At 44.0% G+C, this 17747-nt stretch overlaps 1 protein-coding gene across 12 annotated transcripts in view; it reads right to left on the bottom strand.

Annotated features, from left to right (window-relative positions):
* The window catches only part of SLC12A7 (solute carrier family 12 member 7), a 165523-nt gene that overhangs the window by 146962 nt on the left and 814 nt on the right, over positions 1–17747 (bottom strand). For 2 of the 12 annotated variants that reach the window (XM_084850641.1, XM_084850648.1), the window contains exon 1: positions 2770–4625. The exons of 3 other annotated variants lie outside the window; for them this stretch is intronic. In XM_084850641.1, the coding sequence (XP_084706767.1) occupies positions 2770–3555 (786 nt within the window). In that variant the 5' untranslated portion in view covers positions 3556–4625. Of the gene's footprint in view, positions 1–2473; positions 4628–17747 lie in introns of those variants that run through there. 7 more of the 12 variants (XM_084850647.1, XM_084850642.1, XM_084850653.1 and 4 more) reach the window with 5 other exon arrangements.

The following is a 17747-nucleotide window of genomic DNA, read 5'->3' on the forward strand; positions in this document are numbered from 1 at the left end:
CCGGAAAGGTATGGCTGGGTAAGGAGTTAGTATGGATACAACAGTGTACGGTGATGCTGAAAACCAATGGAATTTGATGGGGCATGTTGCTTGTAAACCTGTCTTTACCAGACATTGTACTATGACCCACCATCCCATATTTTTGTGAATTGGCTGCTTACGTAGCTTTTACACTCTCTTACTCTCTAAAAAATCAACCCCAACACAACTTCTTTCCTTGTTTTTGTTACTCTAGTGTGATGGGAATAATATTTTATTACTTAAAAGTTTTGCCATTACAACAGAAGCAATGTGTATCTCTGGTTCAAAACCCACCTCTGCATAGGCAAGCCACTCTCTCTGCCAATCTACAATCTGAGGTTAATAGTAGTAGTACTGACTTACTTTACAGGGTTGTTGTGAGGATGGCTGAGATAATATATAAAAAATTAATCTGCTATAAATACTTACAGCACAATCCTATACATGGCTATTCAGGAGGAAGTTCCATTAAGTTCAATGGGGTTTATACCCAGAGTACAGGATTGCAGACTAAGGGTTGTAGCCAGCCCTGACCATCTGCCAGCAGAACAGAAATCACTGGCGGAACAATTTCCCCCTCTCCTCGCATGCCCCCCAAATCTGCTCTGGGGGGTTTGGGGACCCTCTGGAGAAATTTGGAAGACATGGGGAGGGGGCTGCAGAGGGGAGGAGAGCAAGGGGAAGTCTGCTCACACAACTTGGATTTAAGCCTAAGTATTATGATACACTTCCCAGTTCACTAAGTGATGAGAAGTTCCAGGGGCAGCACTGTAAAATGTAGTTTCCTTTGGATGAGAAAGTACTGGAGGCTTTTGTTATCTGTAATATTTGTTTTTATTTACAAATATACAAACACAGCATGGGTGGAGGCAAAGACGCACTTCAAAAAGGCAATAGATCTAATGTCCCACATCAGATCCTTCAGAGAGAGGCCATGTATCATAAGGCCAAGTCACAGGTATCTCTCTCCTGCTCCAAAAAGTCGACTGCTGTTTTTTTCACAAACTTGCCCCCTCCCATCTGCTGGAGAATGCCACCTTCTCCATGCTCCAATGGCCATCTCTTTTAAAACATCCAAGAGACATCTCCAGCTATGTCCTTCTAACTTTAACTGCTATTAATGAAACATCAACCAATCCTGGGTAATAGCCAAACAAAGGAATAGTCAGCTGGCAGGCATAACAACTATTAACATATACTTAAGTATGTGCAGCTATTCCTGTTCCTGTATTATCATCTGTCTTCTCATACTGATATTTTGAGGAAAGCCAAGTAAACTTTTTTAAAAAAAAATTACTTGGGTATTCCTTTCAAACTTATCCACCCTCTTTCTCTCTGCTTCTTTTTCTTCTTTCTCTTTCAGCCTTTTCTGCCTCCATGCCACTCAGTTCCTTTGTCCTTGGGATACCGATTCTACCACCTAAGCATCAAGCTCAGCCATTTCTTTAGGCTAGTTTTATACATGCAGCAGAAAGAGGTGGGAATGTCCTAGCAGGCAGAATGGAGTGAGCCACTTCACACTAGAGTTGGGGAATCACATTTTTGTCAATGTTCGTATTTTAACAAAACTTCTTGGAAGTTATAAAAAAAACTAGCACAGCAAAGTCAAGACTGCACTAGAAGAACCTTTCCTCCTAATGTGCTAGTTTTCCACTTTCCCCAAGTTGTTTTGTTTGTAAACATGGAGAAGCATTCAAAATAGCATCTCCCACCTGTATTCTGAAGTGCCATATTCCACAGCACATGTACAGCACATATTAGGGAAATTGGCAGAGTGGGTACGCGTTCTGGATCATAGTACTTTAGGCTACAACTGGGGGAGACATATTTAGAATAAGCTTCCTGCACCTACGGGGGAGAACTACAAGAAACCTTTCTGTCTGATATAATATTGACTGCATTCAGACTGTATTTTACATATGGTACCACGCAAAAATATATCACCCTCTCCTGCTGCAGTCTGAAGTGGTACACTCCAGAACTCTACACCACCAGCGGACAATTCTGCCAGTATAGGAAAGGCTGTTATACTTTTCCCACTCCTCAAAAATTAACTTTGCCTTGTAGCTCCTAAGCCTCCCTTGGTGTCATGGAGGGCACCCCCTTACAAGTCCAATCCCCGTTCATTTAGGATGCAATCTTATGCGTGCTTATTTAGGAGTAAGCCCTATTGAATGCAATAGTGCTTAACTCCCCAGTAAAAAAAAATAAAAAAATAAAAAATGGGCTGTTTTAATCCAGCAGCTGCACGTCGTGGGAACGCCTTAGCCGAGCCCCTCCTTGTTTTTATCCTCTGCCAGGAGAGGAAAGGCCACCTGTGGGACCTGCTGGCAAGAACAAACAACCAAGTCCCAACCCCCACGAGAGTCCAAGTATTTGTACTCCGCCTGTCAGCCAAACGAACCGCACAGGTCCCCTGTGGGCTACCTGGAGGGCCTCCTCGCCAGCTTACCTGCATGCACGGGAGTCAGCCTTCCTCCTGCAAGGCACCCCCTCACAGAGCTCAGTTCCTCCCAGGGGTGCGTGGGTGGGCAGATGAAGCCGAAACGCGTGGCCTCTGCCCCCGAGCATGACCCGCGCCCACAGAAGGCTGCCTTCCCCGCCACACGCAGACTGCGCGAGGGGGGATGCCCTCTCCCCCGACCACGCACGCGCCCCGCTCTCGCTGCTCTCCCGCGCCCAGGCGGGTCACAGCCTCGGAGCCGACCTTCGTACACGCACGCACGCGCCGCTCCCCCGGCCACTCACCTCGGCTCCCCCGCTCCACGCGGCCACTCTCCAGCTGCTGCTGCTGCCGCCGCCGAGCGCCGCCTCGGCTACTACCACTCTCGTTACCCGGCTCGCCGACATGCTCCGGCGGCGGCGGCGGCGGCGCCTGCCCTTGGGTTCCTGGGCCCTCGTCGCCGTCGGCGGGCGCCTCCACCGGCACCACCGTGAAGTTGGTGGGCATGACGATACCCCGTTCTGTGGAGCGCCAGCCAGCGGCTGGGTCGGACGGATCCTCGGCCGCGCAGCGCGTCGCCTCACACAACCTCCACCACAACACGCCCCCTCCCGTCCCCCCGCCCAGCCCCGCCGGTCGTCGCGGCGGGAAGAGCCACAGGGGCGGCTCTTCCTTGGCCTGCTCTCCGCCTCTCTCTCCCTCCTCCCCCGCCCCGAGCGCAGCAGCCCAGGCGACAATCTTTGTTTGCCGCTCTGCCTCCCAGCGAGCCAGACAACGGCCGCGCGTGAGGGCGCCTTTGCCTCGAAACGGCGAGGCGGGAAGAGCGATGCAGCGCCGCCCGTCGCCCCGTGGCCGCTGGCAGCGGCAGCGTGACTCACTTCCCTTCGTGTCTTTGCTGGATTCTTCAGCCTCCGGGAGAGGCAGAAGCCCCCACCCTGTACCAGCCCCAGCGCTGTCCCCCGCGCGCCATTGGCTCGATTCATTACCCCCTTCAAGGCATGGTGTGTGTGTGGGGCAGGGGCAGGCGCCGCCAAAACTGGTCCGAATGCCAGGGTTTCGAGCAAAACAGTAAGAGTGGTGCCTCTAGGCATGTGCAGGGTGCATCTCCCTCATTAGACAGTAGCAACAGCAACTAGCCCTCACACATCTGAAAATATATTAGTAGCAGCACTGTTATCCTTTTGCATGGTGTGGAGAAAGCGAATAGGGGAAGTTTTTTTTAATCTCTCTCATAATACCAGAACTCGGGTTGAAGCCAATGAATCTGAAGGATGGGAGATTCAGGACAGATGAAGGGAAGTACTTCTTCACACACCACATAGTTACACTAGGGAATTCACTACCACAAGATGTGATGATCACCAATTTGATGGCTGTAAAATGGGATTAAACCAATTCATGGAGGATAAGGTTATGAATGGCTACTCCCGTGTACAACAGTTGCTAGCAAACACAAGCTCATTTCCTGCTTGTGCGTTTTTCACAGGCAGCTGGTTGGCCACTGTGTGAACAGAACACTGGACATTCGGTCTGATTCACCATGGCTATTCTTACGTCCTTGCAGCAGCTTGTTGTTCAGTCGTTAAATTGTGTCCGACTTCATGACCCCATGGACCATAGCACGCCAGGCCTACCTGTCCTCCGCTCTTTCCCAGAGTGTGCTCAAATTCATATCCATTGCATCGGTGATGCTATCTAGCCATCTCATCCTCTGCCGTCCCCTTCTCCTTTTGCCTCCAATCTTTCCCAGCATCAGGGTCTTTTCCAGGGAGTTTTCTCTTCGCATTAGGTGGCCAAAATATTGGAGCTTCAGCTTCAGTATCTGTCCTTCCAATGAGCACTCAGGGTTGATTTCCTTTAGGATTGACTGATTGGACCTCCTTGCAGTCCAGGGGACTCGTAAGAGTCTTCTCCAGCACCGCAGGTCGAAGGCATCAATTCTTCCGGCGCTCAGCCTTCCTTATAGTCCAGCTCTCACAGCCATACATTGCTACTGGGAAAACCATAGCTTTGATTATACGAACCTTCGTTGGCATGGTGATGTCTCTGCTTCTTACTATGCTGTCTAGCTTTGCCATAGCTTTCCTCCCAAGGAGCAAGCGTCTTTTAATTTCATGGCTACAGTCACTGTCTGCGGTGATCTTGGAGCCCAAGAAAATAACATCTGTCACTGCTTCCATTTCTTCCCCTTCTAGATGCCAGGAAGTGATGGGGCCAGATGCCATGATCTTAGTTTTTTTAATGTTGAGTTTCAAACCAGCTTTTGCACTCTCCACTTTCACCCTCAACAAGAGGCTCTTTAGATCCTCTTCGCTTTCTGCCATTAGGGTGGTATCGTCTGCGTATCTGAGGTTGTTGATAAGTCTCCGGGCAGTCTTAATTCCGAGCTGTGATTCCTCCAACCCGGCGTTTCTCATGATGTACTCTGCATATAAATTAAATAAGCAGGGTGACAATATACAGCCTTGTCGTACTCCTTTCCCAATTTTGAACCAGTCAGTTGTTCCATGTCTGGTTCTTACTGTTGCTTCTTGTCCCTCATACAGGTTTCTCAGGAGACAGGTAAGGTGGTCTGGTACTCCCACCTCTTTAAGAATTTGCCAGAGTTTGTTGTGATCCATACAATCAAAGGCTTTAGCGTAGTCAATGAAGCAGAAATAGACGTCTTTCTGGAATTCTCTTGCTTTCTCCATGATCCAGCAAATGTTGGCGATTTGATCTCTAGTTCCTCTGCTAAAGGTCATCAAATAATGAACCACATGTGAGCACTTCATGTTATCTTTCTCAGATAGAGGAAGAAGCTGGAAATAGCCCCCTGATTATGACTTTATGGCGCTACCCTTATGTGTAGAACCAGTTATTCTTCCTCCATGCAGGCAAAGAAAGTTTCCATAGTTCTGAAGCTCTCCATGACAGGCAGAACAAAGCTGTGACGAGTAACACTGCACATTAGGAAAGTGACATAGAGAAGCCTTTTCCAGCTTCTCCATATGATAAACCTAACATGTAGACTGACCCACATAGCCCGAGAGAAGGGAAGAAAGAGAACTGGAGTCAGCACACAGCATACAAAGAGCTATTGGCATAGACTAATATGAGGGGTGCTAAAGACTGCAAGGAATAATAGGGAATCAAATCCACTGCCTTAAAGGGAAATTGAAGGGTTAAAACAAATGGGCAAGTAGTACTAAGGGGCTGGGTGATCAGTATCTTAGCCCTAGGGTTTACAGCCACTGAAGGATGTCTGTGTAAGTGTCACTACTAGCAGTGCCACTGAAGTGTGTCTGTAGCAGAGCTATTTCTTTTAAAAGAACTATTAACTCTATATTGGTTTATTTTAAGAGTTAGAATCTATGTAACTGAGTGGAGGTCAGAGATGTTCTGTTACACAGAAAAGTGGTCACAGAGTAGGCAATGACAACCATTAAGCTAACCTTTAAGTATAAGATACCACCTCTTCTAAAACTGGCTTGGCTGCTGAAACATTTTCAAGTGCTCCAAGTTCAGATGATGATACCAGCAACAGTTTTTTCGTTCCTGCCTTGCATTGTGGATCTGCACACACTGCTCAGAATTTGATACATAGCAACCCCTCTATACATACATGGTATGTGGCTGTTTGTTTAAAGTTGCTATAATATGGCATAGTTTATTTAACATAGAGTTCATATTTTATTTTACTGATACAATTTCTACTGTTTAATATATACAAAGCACTATCCAGAAAGCTGAATCATAACAATCATATTAAAACAATTTCAATATATAAAAAGACAAATTAACAACATGCATAAAACGAGATAAAACAGGTGACTCTAGAAGAACTACTTTGCAAGAGTGAAGTGGCAGCAAAGACCATTAGTAGAGGAGCAAGGATTTTGCAGATCACTAAATATAAATATATTGTGATTGAAAGTTAAGGAGAGTTAATAGGGTAGAGGACAATATTTTGCAGAAACACCCATTACCCCTTGGAATGATCCCTGAATAAAAGCAAATATTTATGTATGTATGTATGTAAAAATAAAAGGATAAAAATACAAAGCCAGCCAGAGGCCTCAAACCATAAATGATTGGCAGACCATAAAGTACTTACTAAAATGTCTGAAAACGACCCAAAGCCAAGTGGGCTTGTCTTGGAATATCATTCCAATCCAAAGCTGTAATGCCGCAGTGGACAGTCACTTAATTATGCCTATTTTTGCATAGTATGGGACCAGGCAGGAGGTTTACCTGGCAAGAAACAGCGGATAGTTCTTCTCATTTTCCAGAGTTAAGAAGGATGTTTTAATGGTAGCAGGTTCCCCCACTGCAGATACTACTGTGGACAGCATTGGGGAATGCCAAACTTACAAAGCTAAGATACATACATTCTAAAAACCCAAATAGTAATAGTATTGCCAAATGAGGACTGAGCATGTTCAGTGGCCACAGAATGTTGAGGTCTGTTGGAGAAGAAAACGAGGTGGTGGTGGAATGGAAAGAATGGCTGGCTGAAACCTTTATCAGGAACACTCCATCCTGCATCATTTTGTTGCAGGTCCCATTTGTTGCAATAACGCCCATCTGTGTATCACTATACAATTCTAGTTTGGGGCTTGACTAATAAATGTATGCACAGAAATATAGTTTATACTTTTAGTGTGCTATAATCAACTTAAATATGAATGTGGTTCTTCACATATCAATCGGGAACCAATAACTATGCAACGCAGCAAGTACCCAACTCCTGGAACATGTGGGTAGGTGATACCTGTGCCTTCCCAAAGGTGGTTCTCCCAATGTTGTTTGAAAGCTGCTGTAGCAGCTGCTGCTAAAATGCATTTGGGGGAGAAAATGCAGGGTGGGCCGCTCCTCCTGCCCTGCATAAGATGATCATAAGCCTCCAAGTTAGGAGGCTTATGCTCATCACAATAGGGTTGTACCCTAGATCTATTTTGGGAGGTAAGAAATCAGATCCTGGGTAAAATGAAGCATCTGTTAAATAGCAAGCAGGTTGCAATGGTGAAGAGGAGGAGCAAGTCCAGGGAGCTCTTGTCAGTGGGTCCCTGTTGGGGTGTGGGCGCTCAACAGGTGCTCCATCATACCTACCTTTGAAGCTGGCCCTGGGGGTTTGCTACACGCATACCCTTCTGTGATAAGAAAGGCTTCAGTTCTTACACACACATACATACACCTGTTAAATAATTCCATCGTTAGTGTACAATTATATGCTATAAAGATTACTGCACCATTTAACAACTCCATAGATAGTCAGATATCCTGACAAAACAGAAATCTATATGGTGTAAAACTATGGCATAAAGCTAAGCCATCATTATATATGACAGTATGTTATCCCAGTTCTGCTGATTATCATTTACAAAGGAGTTCAGCATATCCCGCATAATTATATTGCTTGACTAACTTGTCTGAGTGAGGATGATAAGCTATTGTCTGGATCTTATTTGTTTTGAAAAGATCACACATCTCCCAAAATAACCAACGTTCAAAAGTTAATTCCTTTATCTGCATTAATAGTGCAAAGAGTACCATAAAGGAAAAGGAAGTTCTCTACCAAAACTTGGGTGATAGTGATAATTTCCTTATCTGATAGTTGGTAAGCTTCTGTCTATATAGAAAAGTAGCCCTACTGACATCAGTAGATTAGTGTGCTTAAATCCAATAACTTTTATTTAAATAGGCTATGGTTGAAGGAAGAGCCATTTTCCACACCTCAACAGGATAAAAGATTACATAGGATAGTGCAGAGAAAGTGAGGACTCTGTACTTTCCATGTGCTCACTAAAGTGGTGCAAAGTCAGGTATTAGGAGGGAAATATTGGTCGTGGAAGCACTTTGATGTATTCATCTGTGGATGACAGTACTCCGTGGTTGCAGAAGCCTCTATGTATGTACACACTCATCACCATCAATTTATATAACACCTTACAGAAATAACATAGGCAAAAAGAAAACAAATCACCTTTGTGCTCTGAGGAGATAGTCTGTGTATCCCACACATACCCCCTAGAATCTACGGACTAGTTACACTGCAAACACCTGGCTAGTTTCATACAGGTAAGGCCTAACAACGGGGGGCTTTGTCTGATGAAGGCTCAGAAACCAAATGGAGCTTTGCACAGGGCTTCTTCCAGTGGTCAGAGCTTCAGCTCTCTTACAGCCCATAAAGCAGTTATTACCTATTATTTGTTTATGTATTACATTTCTAATCCACCCAATAACCAATGTTCTCTAGGCAGATTACAAACAATTGAAACAGTTTTTTTTTCTATTTTTCTATAAATTTTTTTTATAGAAACAGTTAAAAATATAAAATACAATACAAATATTTCAAAGAATAAATTATAATAAAATGCAATACCTATCCCTATAACATTCCCTTTTGACCACCTAAGATTGATCTCTTTGCTTTTTCTTTACACAATGGGGCAGTTTGCACAATAGCCCATAATGGGTTAATTTGCTCACAAGGAGCTGCAGCATGTGCCGGCAGCCATTATGAATATGCAAGCCTCAGCCAGGAGTTGCTGGTGGCCTGGGCAGTGGGGGTTATTTGAAGGTCAAACAACCCTCACATAAGCCTAAAACCATGCCAACCCAAGGGTTAATTAACCCATAGTGGGCTGTTGTGTCATCTGAACCAGGTCAGTTCCTCTCTTCCTGCTTCTCTTGTCTCCAACCTAAATCCTGATTGCTGAGGAATGATTATCATGTCTGGCATGCCACAGTATGCATTCCAAAAGCAAAGTAGGAAAGAGAGGGAGAAAAAGAAAAAAATTAGGAACTGTTAAAGGAACAGACACCTCTCATTTCACCACAGTAACCAGCATCACTCAGCAGCCTACCTTACACCCTAGGTTCATCTCCCACTGGCCGCTCCCCATACAAGGTTTGCAGTGCCAGCTCCAGGTTTTTGAGGGCCCTTGGGCAAGACACCTTTGATGTGCCCCCTCCCTCAGTCCGCCTACCTTCTCACTGCCATTGTCACCAGCTGCTATTCCTTCTCATCCTCTTTTTCATCATTGCTACCGCTTGCTTGACAGGCAGAGAGCTAGTAAGCAAGTAGGCAGTGACATATACTGCTCCTCCTTCTCATGACCACCATTGTATGGGCCAAAGTGAGAGACAGGCAAACAAGCCGGTTGCAGTGGTGAAGAGGAGGAGCAAGTCCAGGAGGATCTTGTCAGTGGGTCCCTTTGGGATGTGGGACCTCAACAAGTGCCCCACCATGACTACCTTTGATGGTGGTCCTGAAGGTTTCCTGCATGCTTACCCTTCTGTGACGGAGAAAGGCTTCAGTCCTTACACACACTAAGAATCACAGAATCATAGAATAATAGGGTTGGAAGGGGCCTACAAGGCCATCGAGTCCAACCTCCTGCTCAATGCAGGAATCCATGTCAAAGCATCCCTGACAGATAGCTGCCCAGCCTCGTCTTGAATGCCTCCAGTGTGGGAGAGCCCACCACCTCCCTAGGTAATTGGTTCCATTGTTATATTGCTCTAACAGTCAGGATGTTTTTCCTGACGTTCAGTTGGAATCTGGCTTCCTGTAACTTGAGCCCATTATTCCATGTCCTGCACTTTGGGATGATCAAGAAGAGATCCTGTCCTTCCTCTCTGTGACAACCTTTCAAGTACTTGAAGAGCACTATCATCTCTCCCCTCAGTCTCCTCTTCTCAAGGCTAAACATGCCCAGTTCTTTCAGTTTCTCTTCATAGGGCTTTGTTTCCAGTCCCCTGATCATCTTTGTTGCCCTCCTCTGAACCCTCTCCAGTTTGTCTGCATCCTTCTTAAAGTGCGGTGCCCAGAACTGGACACAGTACTCCAGATGAGGCCTAACCAGTGCTGAGTAGAAGGGAACTCATACTTCCTGGGATTTGGAAGCTATGCTTCTATTAATGCAGCCCAAAATAGCATTTGCCCTTTTTGCAGCCACAACACATCGTTGGCTCATATTCAGCTTGTGTTCTACAACAATTCCAGGATCCTTCTCACTTATAGTGTTGTTGAGCCACGTACCCCCCATCTTGTAACTGTGCATTTGGTTTCTTTTTCTAGGTGCAGAACTTGGCATTTATCCCTATTAAATTTCATTCTGTTGTTTTCTGCCCAGCACTCCAGTCTATCAAGATCACTTTGAATTTTGTTTGTCTTCCAAAGTATTAGGTAGCCCACCCAATTTTGTGTCATCTGCAAATCTGATAAGCATTCCCTGCACCTTCTCATTCAAGTCATTAATAAAAATGTTGAAGAGCACTGGGCCCAGGACTGAGCCCTGCGGTACCCCACTCATTACCTCTCCCCAGTTGGAGAAGATCCCATTGATAAGCACCCTTTGAGTCCGTTCTGTGGCCAACTGTGGATCCACCGGATCGTTGTTTCATCTAGCCCACTTTGAGCTAGTTTGCTCATCAGGATATCATGGGGCACTTTGTCGAAAGCTTTGCTGAAGTCGAGGTATATTATGTCCACAGCATTCCCACAGTCCACAAGGGAGGTTACTTGATCAAAAAATGAGATCAGATTTGTCTGGCAGGATTTGTTCTGGACAAATCCATGTTGGCTTTGCTTACAGATGGATTGCTTTATAATCTGCTCCAGAATTTTCCCAGGTACATATACACACCCAATCCAGCCACTTAGGGCTAGTGGAGAGATGAGGTTTGGAAGGATGATTGATGACAATGTTTGGGGTCAGAGTGGAGAGACAGAGGCATGTAAAAGGGAACGGCAGTTGGAAGGGGAAAGTGGACAGCTGGGGAGCAGAGACAAGACAGGGTGCTAGGTTTGAGAGAAGAGGAGGAGATAATTATGTGAGCCAAGAAGAGAGGCAGTGAGAACAGTGTGCATAATGTCTCCCCACCTGGCTATGTTAATGTAAGGGCCTTGGGGAAAGCGGTGACAAGGCACTTATTTCTCACTCCAACCCCAGTGGAGGAGAGAATGGTTGATTTCCTTGATGTTTAAATCTCATTAACTGCTCCCATTTTACTTCAACTGACAGGTTGAATATGGGTTGTCGTTGAACCGTGGGTTCTTATTGAATCGTGGGTTGTCATTATATGTGCTATGGTTTAACTATGGGTTGTTAACCATGAACAACCCACAGTTCACAACCCAACAACAAACCGTGGGCTCTCTTCCTGGGTTTGTGGTTAACAACCCATAGTTAAACCATAGTGCAGAGTTCACACGTAACGGCAACTGACAATTCAGTGACAACCTATACTCAACCCATACTCTCGATTGTCTTAACATGCAAACCAGGTCATGTGAACCAGGTGCAAACTAAGTATAAGGTATAAGGGAGGGGCCCGTCTGGAGGATGTAAAGCACCACTGAGGTATTTTTGTGTGGGAAAAGTAGGTACTATTCAAAGAACTTCTATAGAAATCAGCAAATATAAAAACACTGTACGCATGTTACACCTTAACACATTATAAGCACTTTTAGGGAAGAAGATTCCAGAAGGGGTGCTTTTTCCTACCTCCCACTTCCATATTAATTTAGCAGCAGACGGTGTTCCAGCTATTTTCTCTTTTATGTTTACAGTACAGTACACATGCCTACTCAGAAGTAAGCCCAATTCAACTCAAGTGGGATTATTCCCAGGATTGCAAAGGACTGCAGCCTTAAGCGTGAACATGTATAAAGCCCGCTGGTTATCCCTGAAATACTCTAGCAGAGTGTTGATGGGTGTAGGAATATATTTTAGCCGTGTCATTGTGGTCATGGCCAAAGGCACTTAACATACATAGATCCTGGCACAGATGAGTCCTACAAACCTCAAACCACAGGAAAAAAAACTGGCCCACTCTATTGATTGAACAACACAGCTGCTGAGCAAAAAAAAAAAATACAATCACTACTGGCTGCATTTTATAGTTTTTACTGACAAAAAGCACTGCAACACATTAATATTACATTAATTACAAATGTAAAGGAAAGGTACCACAGTACTAAATTACAATGTGCAAAGCGTGAAGTGAAAACAGCTCATACATTACCAGTTACAGGAAACTGCTTAGCAATGGTGACTTCTTGCCAGGAGCAATTCCACCCAGTATCTTCCATTTACTTTTAGAATTTTACCCAATATCAAACTTGGTTATGATGTTAATTTAAGTTGGTGGTTGGTACCTGTTGTGTCCGTGCTGGTACTTGGCTGTTTGTACCTCCTCACTCACCTCACTTGTTTATCCCCCTGTCTCCTTGTAACTGCTGTAGTCCTTTCTACTGAAAACTCCAGCTTCCACATCATCTGTTATGCACATTTACTTTTGTCCTAATTGTAAGATTGACACATCCCGTCTCTGTAACCCTCCTGAGTTCCTCTTTTGTAATGTTCTAGCTCTACATACGTATGCTAACCTAAGCTCCACTATTGCTATGTTGCTAGAGGCCTCTGTTTACAGGCCTTTCTGCCTCATGCCTTATATTTATATTCCTATACTATGCAAATTCTATGTTACCCCTGTAGGGTTAATACATATATGCGCACGCATATGTATGTATTTCATATACCCCTGCACTCCTGCATTGACTTCTCTTTATAAAAGTTGACATATGCAATACTCAGTAAAGAGGGTAGCTAAAACTCTTTACTCCCTTTTCATCCCTTCAAAAAAGAACATACATTTGTAAAAAATCTGTATATGTTAATTTATATGGATATATGCAAATTTAGAAAAATCACTAAAATTTAAATAAATAAAATACATCTCTCCATAGTAAGGAAGACTGTGACCCCGTGACTTATGTGCCTGCTCAATCTGCTGTCCAAGCAAGTACTAACTGTTGATGGGCAATTTCAAGGCCCCTCCTCTCTCTTCCTATAGTTCTTTATTCTTAAACCAGACAGACTGGACAACCCTTCAAACAGAGGACTGTCCTCTGTAAAGTAGGGCACATGGCCATCCTATCCCCTGTATTAATACCATTTTTGAGGTGGATGTGGTGAAATCTCTTTAGGGGAGCAATCCTATGGCTGCTAGACAGCAGCTAGATGGCCATAGGATATGCTGTTATCCTTGGAACCCGCGCTCCGAGGTCGGTTTCCGGAGAACCAATCTCCCTCCCTTCCATGCTGCCTCTGAGGCAGCATGGAACAGCCTCATCCTCCACACTCGCAAGAGGAGCACGGAGGAGCCAGAAAGGGGCTGGGGGCATTCCGGGGCAGGGCGGGCGTTGGTGTGTGTACAACACATCCAACGTGTCATCCAGCAGCCTCCTTCCCCGCTGTGTGCTGCCACGGCTAAACAACCGCAATCAGCTGTCTAGCCGAAAATGCAGGGCAGGAGAAGTGCGGAGGGGACGATCCCCTCCGTGCTTCTCCTGCCCTGCTTTGGATAGGTGGTCGCCTCTGAGTTTGGAGGCGGCTGCCTATCCGGACAGGATTGCTCCCTAAGAAGCATTGCTAGTTTTAGGGAGAAAACTAATGGGCATAGGGAAGTAGCAGGGCAGAGCCCCAAGCAGTGAGAGAGCAGCAAGGAACAGCTCTGAGAAGAAGGTAAGTAGGCATATTGAAATAAATGGGACAGTGGTAGCTAAGACATAAGAAAGACACAAGAAAATGGAGCACAGTGGGAGCAACCTTGCAAAATGAGTACAGAGGTCCACAAGATACACGTGCATGCAGCAAACATTCCAAATAGATATTTATCTTAGTGGAGGCTGGCATTTTTCACTGCTGGGTACAAGAACATCACAGGGATGATTGGGCTCAGGGAAAGTTTTCAGTTTCAACAATCAGTTTCGGGTCAAAGAAAGCTTTTCTTCATCCTCCTGAGTCTGCTTTTCTGCCCCAGCAGGCAAGGACTAATGCCTGCCTTATATGCTGCCCCTGCTTCTGGGGCATTCTAGGCAGCTTGTGGGAAGCATGTGTGCACAATTCTTGTCTGTGGGGCTTTGGGGCAAATGGAAGTCAACCTGACTTCACCCACTATTTTTCTGAAAAGGTAGGGTTTCTGGGTTTCCTACCCTGTCTTAGCCTCCTGTTGGGCATGTGAGCATGTCCTTCACAAATAGATATTCCGCCTGCCTAATCAATTATTCTTAAAGGTGTTTTCTTGCTTTACTACAATCTTCTTTAGTTGTGCTAACATTCATTTAAACTTGTGCTAATACTCATTTAAATTGCATGCTTGGCTTTTGTTTGTTTCTTGGAATACCTTTATTCTTAGCCTATATTGTGATGTTTTAAAAGTCTCCTGATGTTTGCAGAAATGTGCTGTTTGCAAATCCTCCTTATAATTTACATCTAAGTAGTATTTTCGTTTTATGGCAATTCCCTTTTATTGAAGTTAAATGTTACTGTAGTAGTTGTCCTAGGTTGTTAGGCTGGCTTTGTCACTCTTACATTATAGTCAGAGTCACCATGTAATTCATCTATATTTAAGTTTTAGATCAAATGCAGAATCACAGAACAACCCATAATCACTGCCCTGAAATGAGTTATAATGACAGCTTTGCAGCTGCGCAGTTCTATACCTATCTACTCAGAAGTAAGTCCAATTGAGTTAAATGGGTCTTACTTCCAGGTAAGTGGATATAGGACTGCAGCTAACTACTCATCCCTTCCCTTCTAGAGAAAACACTGTGGTGATTATTCTCTCAACCCTTCCTAAATCTGCCTTTCTGGGACAACCGAAGCCAGAGCAAAACTGTCAGGAAGCAGAATTGTGCTGTGTCTACAGATGTCTTGTTGCATCAGAGAATCCATGCTAGCTACTGAAATGACTTCTGCTGAAATGACTAGTAATGACTTCTGATTCTTATGTATTACCTAATGGAGATTATTTAGCGTGTAGAGGTGAATAAATACTATTGTAATATTTTGAATATTACTATAGTTGAGGAAGTTCTTTAACACACTGATCTACAGATGGTGACCTGACCTAAATAGAAGAGAGAGAAAAAGAGAGGTGGAATAGAAAAAGAGAATGAGGGAGAAAGAAGGAGAAAGGGAGGACATGACAGACTGATAAACTGAATAGCACAAATTGAAAGTGCTGGGGTCCTGGAAAAGCTGACTCTGAAAAAGCTGAAACTACTGATGTAATATATATTCAAGATGACCATACTAGGCAGGGGTTTTTTTTTCCTACCAAAGTATGTCTACTGCATATTCAAGAAATTGAAGTAATGCTGCATAAATATTAATCTTTCAGTATTAATTTGTGAACTTCTCTATCATTGTTTGCTTTAGTTTTGCAAACCATACTTCCATATTTGTTGTTGTTTTTTCTTGTTCCAGGAAAATGCCGCTATAAGTGTTCCTAGTATTTTAAATAACACCAAAGTACATGGCAGCTTTTTCAAGTGGCACTGGTACAATGGACTCTTTGGTCACCATAGAGGGGAGAATCCACACAATCTAGTTTACTGAAAGCATAAATGCCACATGATTAATGAATCAGCATTCATGTAGCATATTTCAAGTGTTCAAAGACTTTCATATGCATTACCTGTGATCAGATCTTCCCACATTTTTATTTAAAAGTAGTTACAGGGAATGCTAATTTGCTCAGGCCTGCCCTTTTCCCATCTAAATTCCTCTGGCCTCCTGTCCCCCTTGCCTGAGGGAAATGCAACTGCATTTTTTCTTTAGCAAGGTGAACAGCAGCAGGGAGAGAGGGATTATTTACAGTAGAGGCAGGTGGCTCCAATGTCAGTGGGGCGGTAAATCCAGTCCAGGTTTCAGTCAGAGGCAGTCAGAACTTTAAAGGAGCTATCCAAGTTGCTTGGGAAAAATAGATTGTGGGAAAGCATTGAACACCCCTCCTTTGTTCCTGCTGCTGCTCATGCAAATTGGCAGCCTACTGTTAAGTAAACATAAAAATGTTGGAGATCTGATCATGGTTCTCCCATGTAATGTATGGTTTGGTTCTCAGAGCCAGTCTAGCCATGATGTTTGCCATGAAGATTGGCATCCCTTTAGCAAGTTTCCCATTGCCCAACTCTGTTGTAAAGTAGAACTGTGAGTTGGAGCCTTCAAGCAATGAGCTTATCAATAGGGTATGCTGGCAACCTCCCTCATTGTTTGTTCCTAGCATTTGATATTCAGCAGTGGTGCACTGCTGCTGAATATAGAGGTTCTAACTATTGGTTAACCGTCACTGATAGATATCCTCCATGACAATATTCTTTCTTATTCAGACATGGTATTTCTGTCACAGTTCATCCATGGAATTTGTGCATTGGTAAACTCATATACTTAATATAATCAGATTACAGTGTCGCACAATGTAATTTTTAATATGCTGTATATGACATTAATTTTTACATGCTGGGACTTAAAATGGTATGTTGTACCACAGTTAACTCAGAATAAATTTGGCAGCTGTTCGATAAAAATATGCAGTACACATATAAGAAATGTTATTTTATTATTGACTTTAATTGGCTAAGCCTTTAATCGTCTCTTTCAAAAGCTTGCTAATCCTTTACTACTTCTGTAGCTGAGACCTATTAAATGTGCTTATTAAAAATCAGTTCATACTTTCAAGGGAGTAGTGCAAGTGACTTTCTGCTTCTGATGTAACATGGAAAGTGGGACTCACAAATTTCACCCATGGTATAACCTATAACCCAAACAGCATATATTTCTCTCCCTATTTAAGAGGTGAGTGCTGACAGGATTGGAGCCAAAACTGGACTACTGAGAAACCAGAGGGAGGTATTGGCATATTTGGGAACAGAAATACAAAATAATCTTTTTAAAAACCTCCAAAACAGGACGGAGGATGGAGCATACTTAGTAGCCAGAGACTAGGTTCACACAAAACAACAACCTACACTCAAGGTTGAGTGTGGGTTCTCACTGAACTATGAGTTGTTGTGTTGTGTGAACCCAGCCATGCTAATAAACCATGCTTTGTTAACCAATCAACTGTTGTCCGGTTGTGAACTGTGGGTTGCTTATGGTTAACAAACCATGGTTTGTTAGCAGGGCTGGGTTCACACCACACCACACAGTTCAGTGACAACCCAGCTGTCGAGTGCTGGAAAAGAAAAACAGAAAACTGGGGGATGGGGGTGGTATGTCATGTTTGAAAGGAATGGCTGGTTGGAGCCCTAAACAGGAGCACTCCTTTTAGGAAGAAGGATGCACTGTAACATTTGTTGCATATCTACCACATTACTATTACTATTTATAATTAGCTATATCTGTATTCTACTAGGCTGGACTGTTTACTCATGAGTATTCTGTCGCTGCTACTTGGGAGTGCAACCTCCACACGTGTCAACAGAGAGCAGCAGCAGAACATTCCAGTG

This window comes from Heloderma suspectum, chromosome 4 (genome assembly GCF_057233095.1).
Source record: "Heloderma suspectum isolate Gila_16-S chromosome 4, 16-S_ref, whole genome shotgun sequence".
Taxonomy (NCBI): Eukaryota; Metazoa; Chordata; class Lepidosauria; order Squamata; family Helodermatidae; genus Heloderma; species Heloderma suspectum.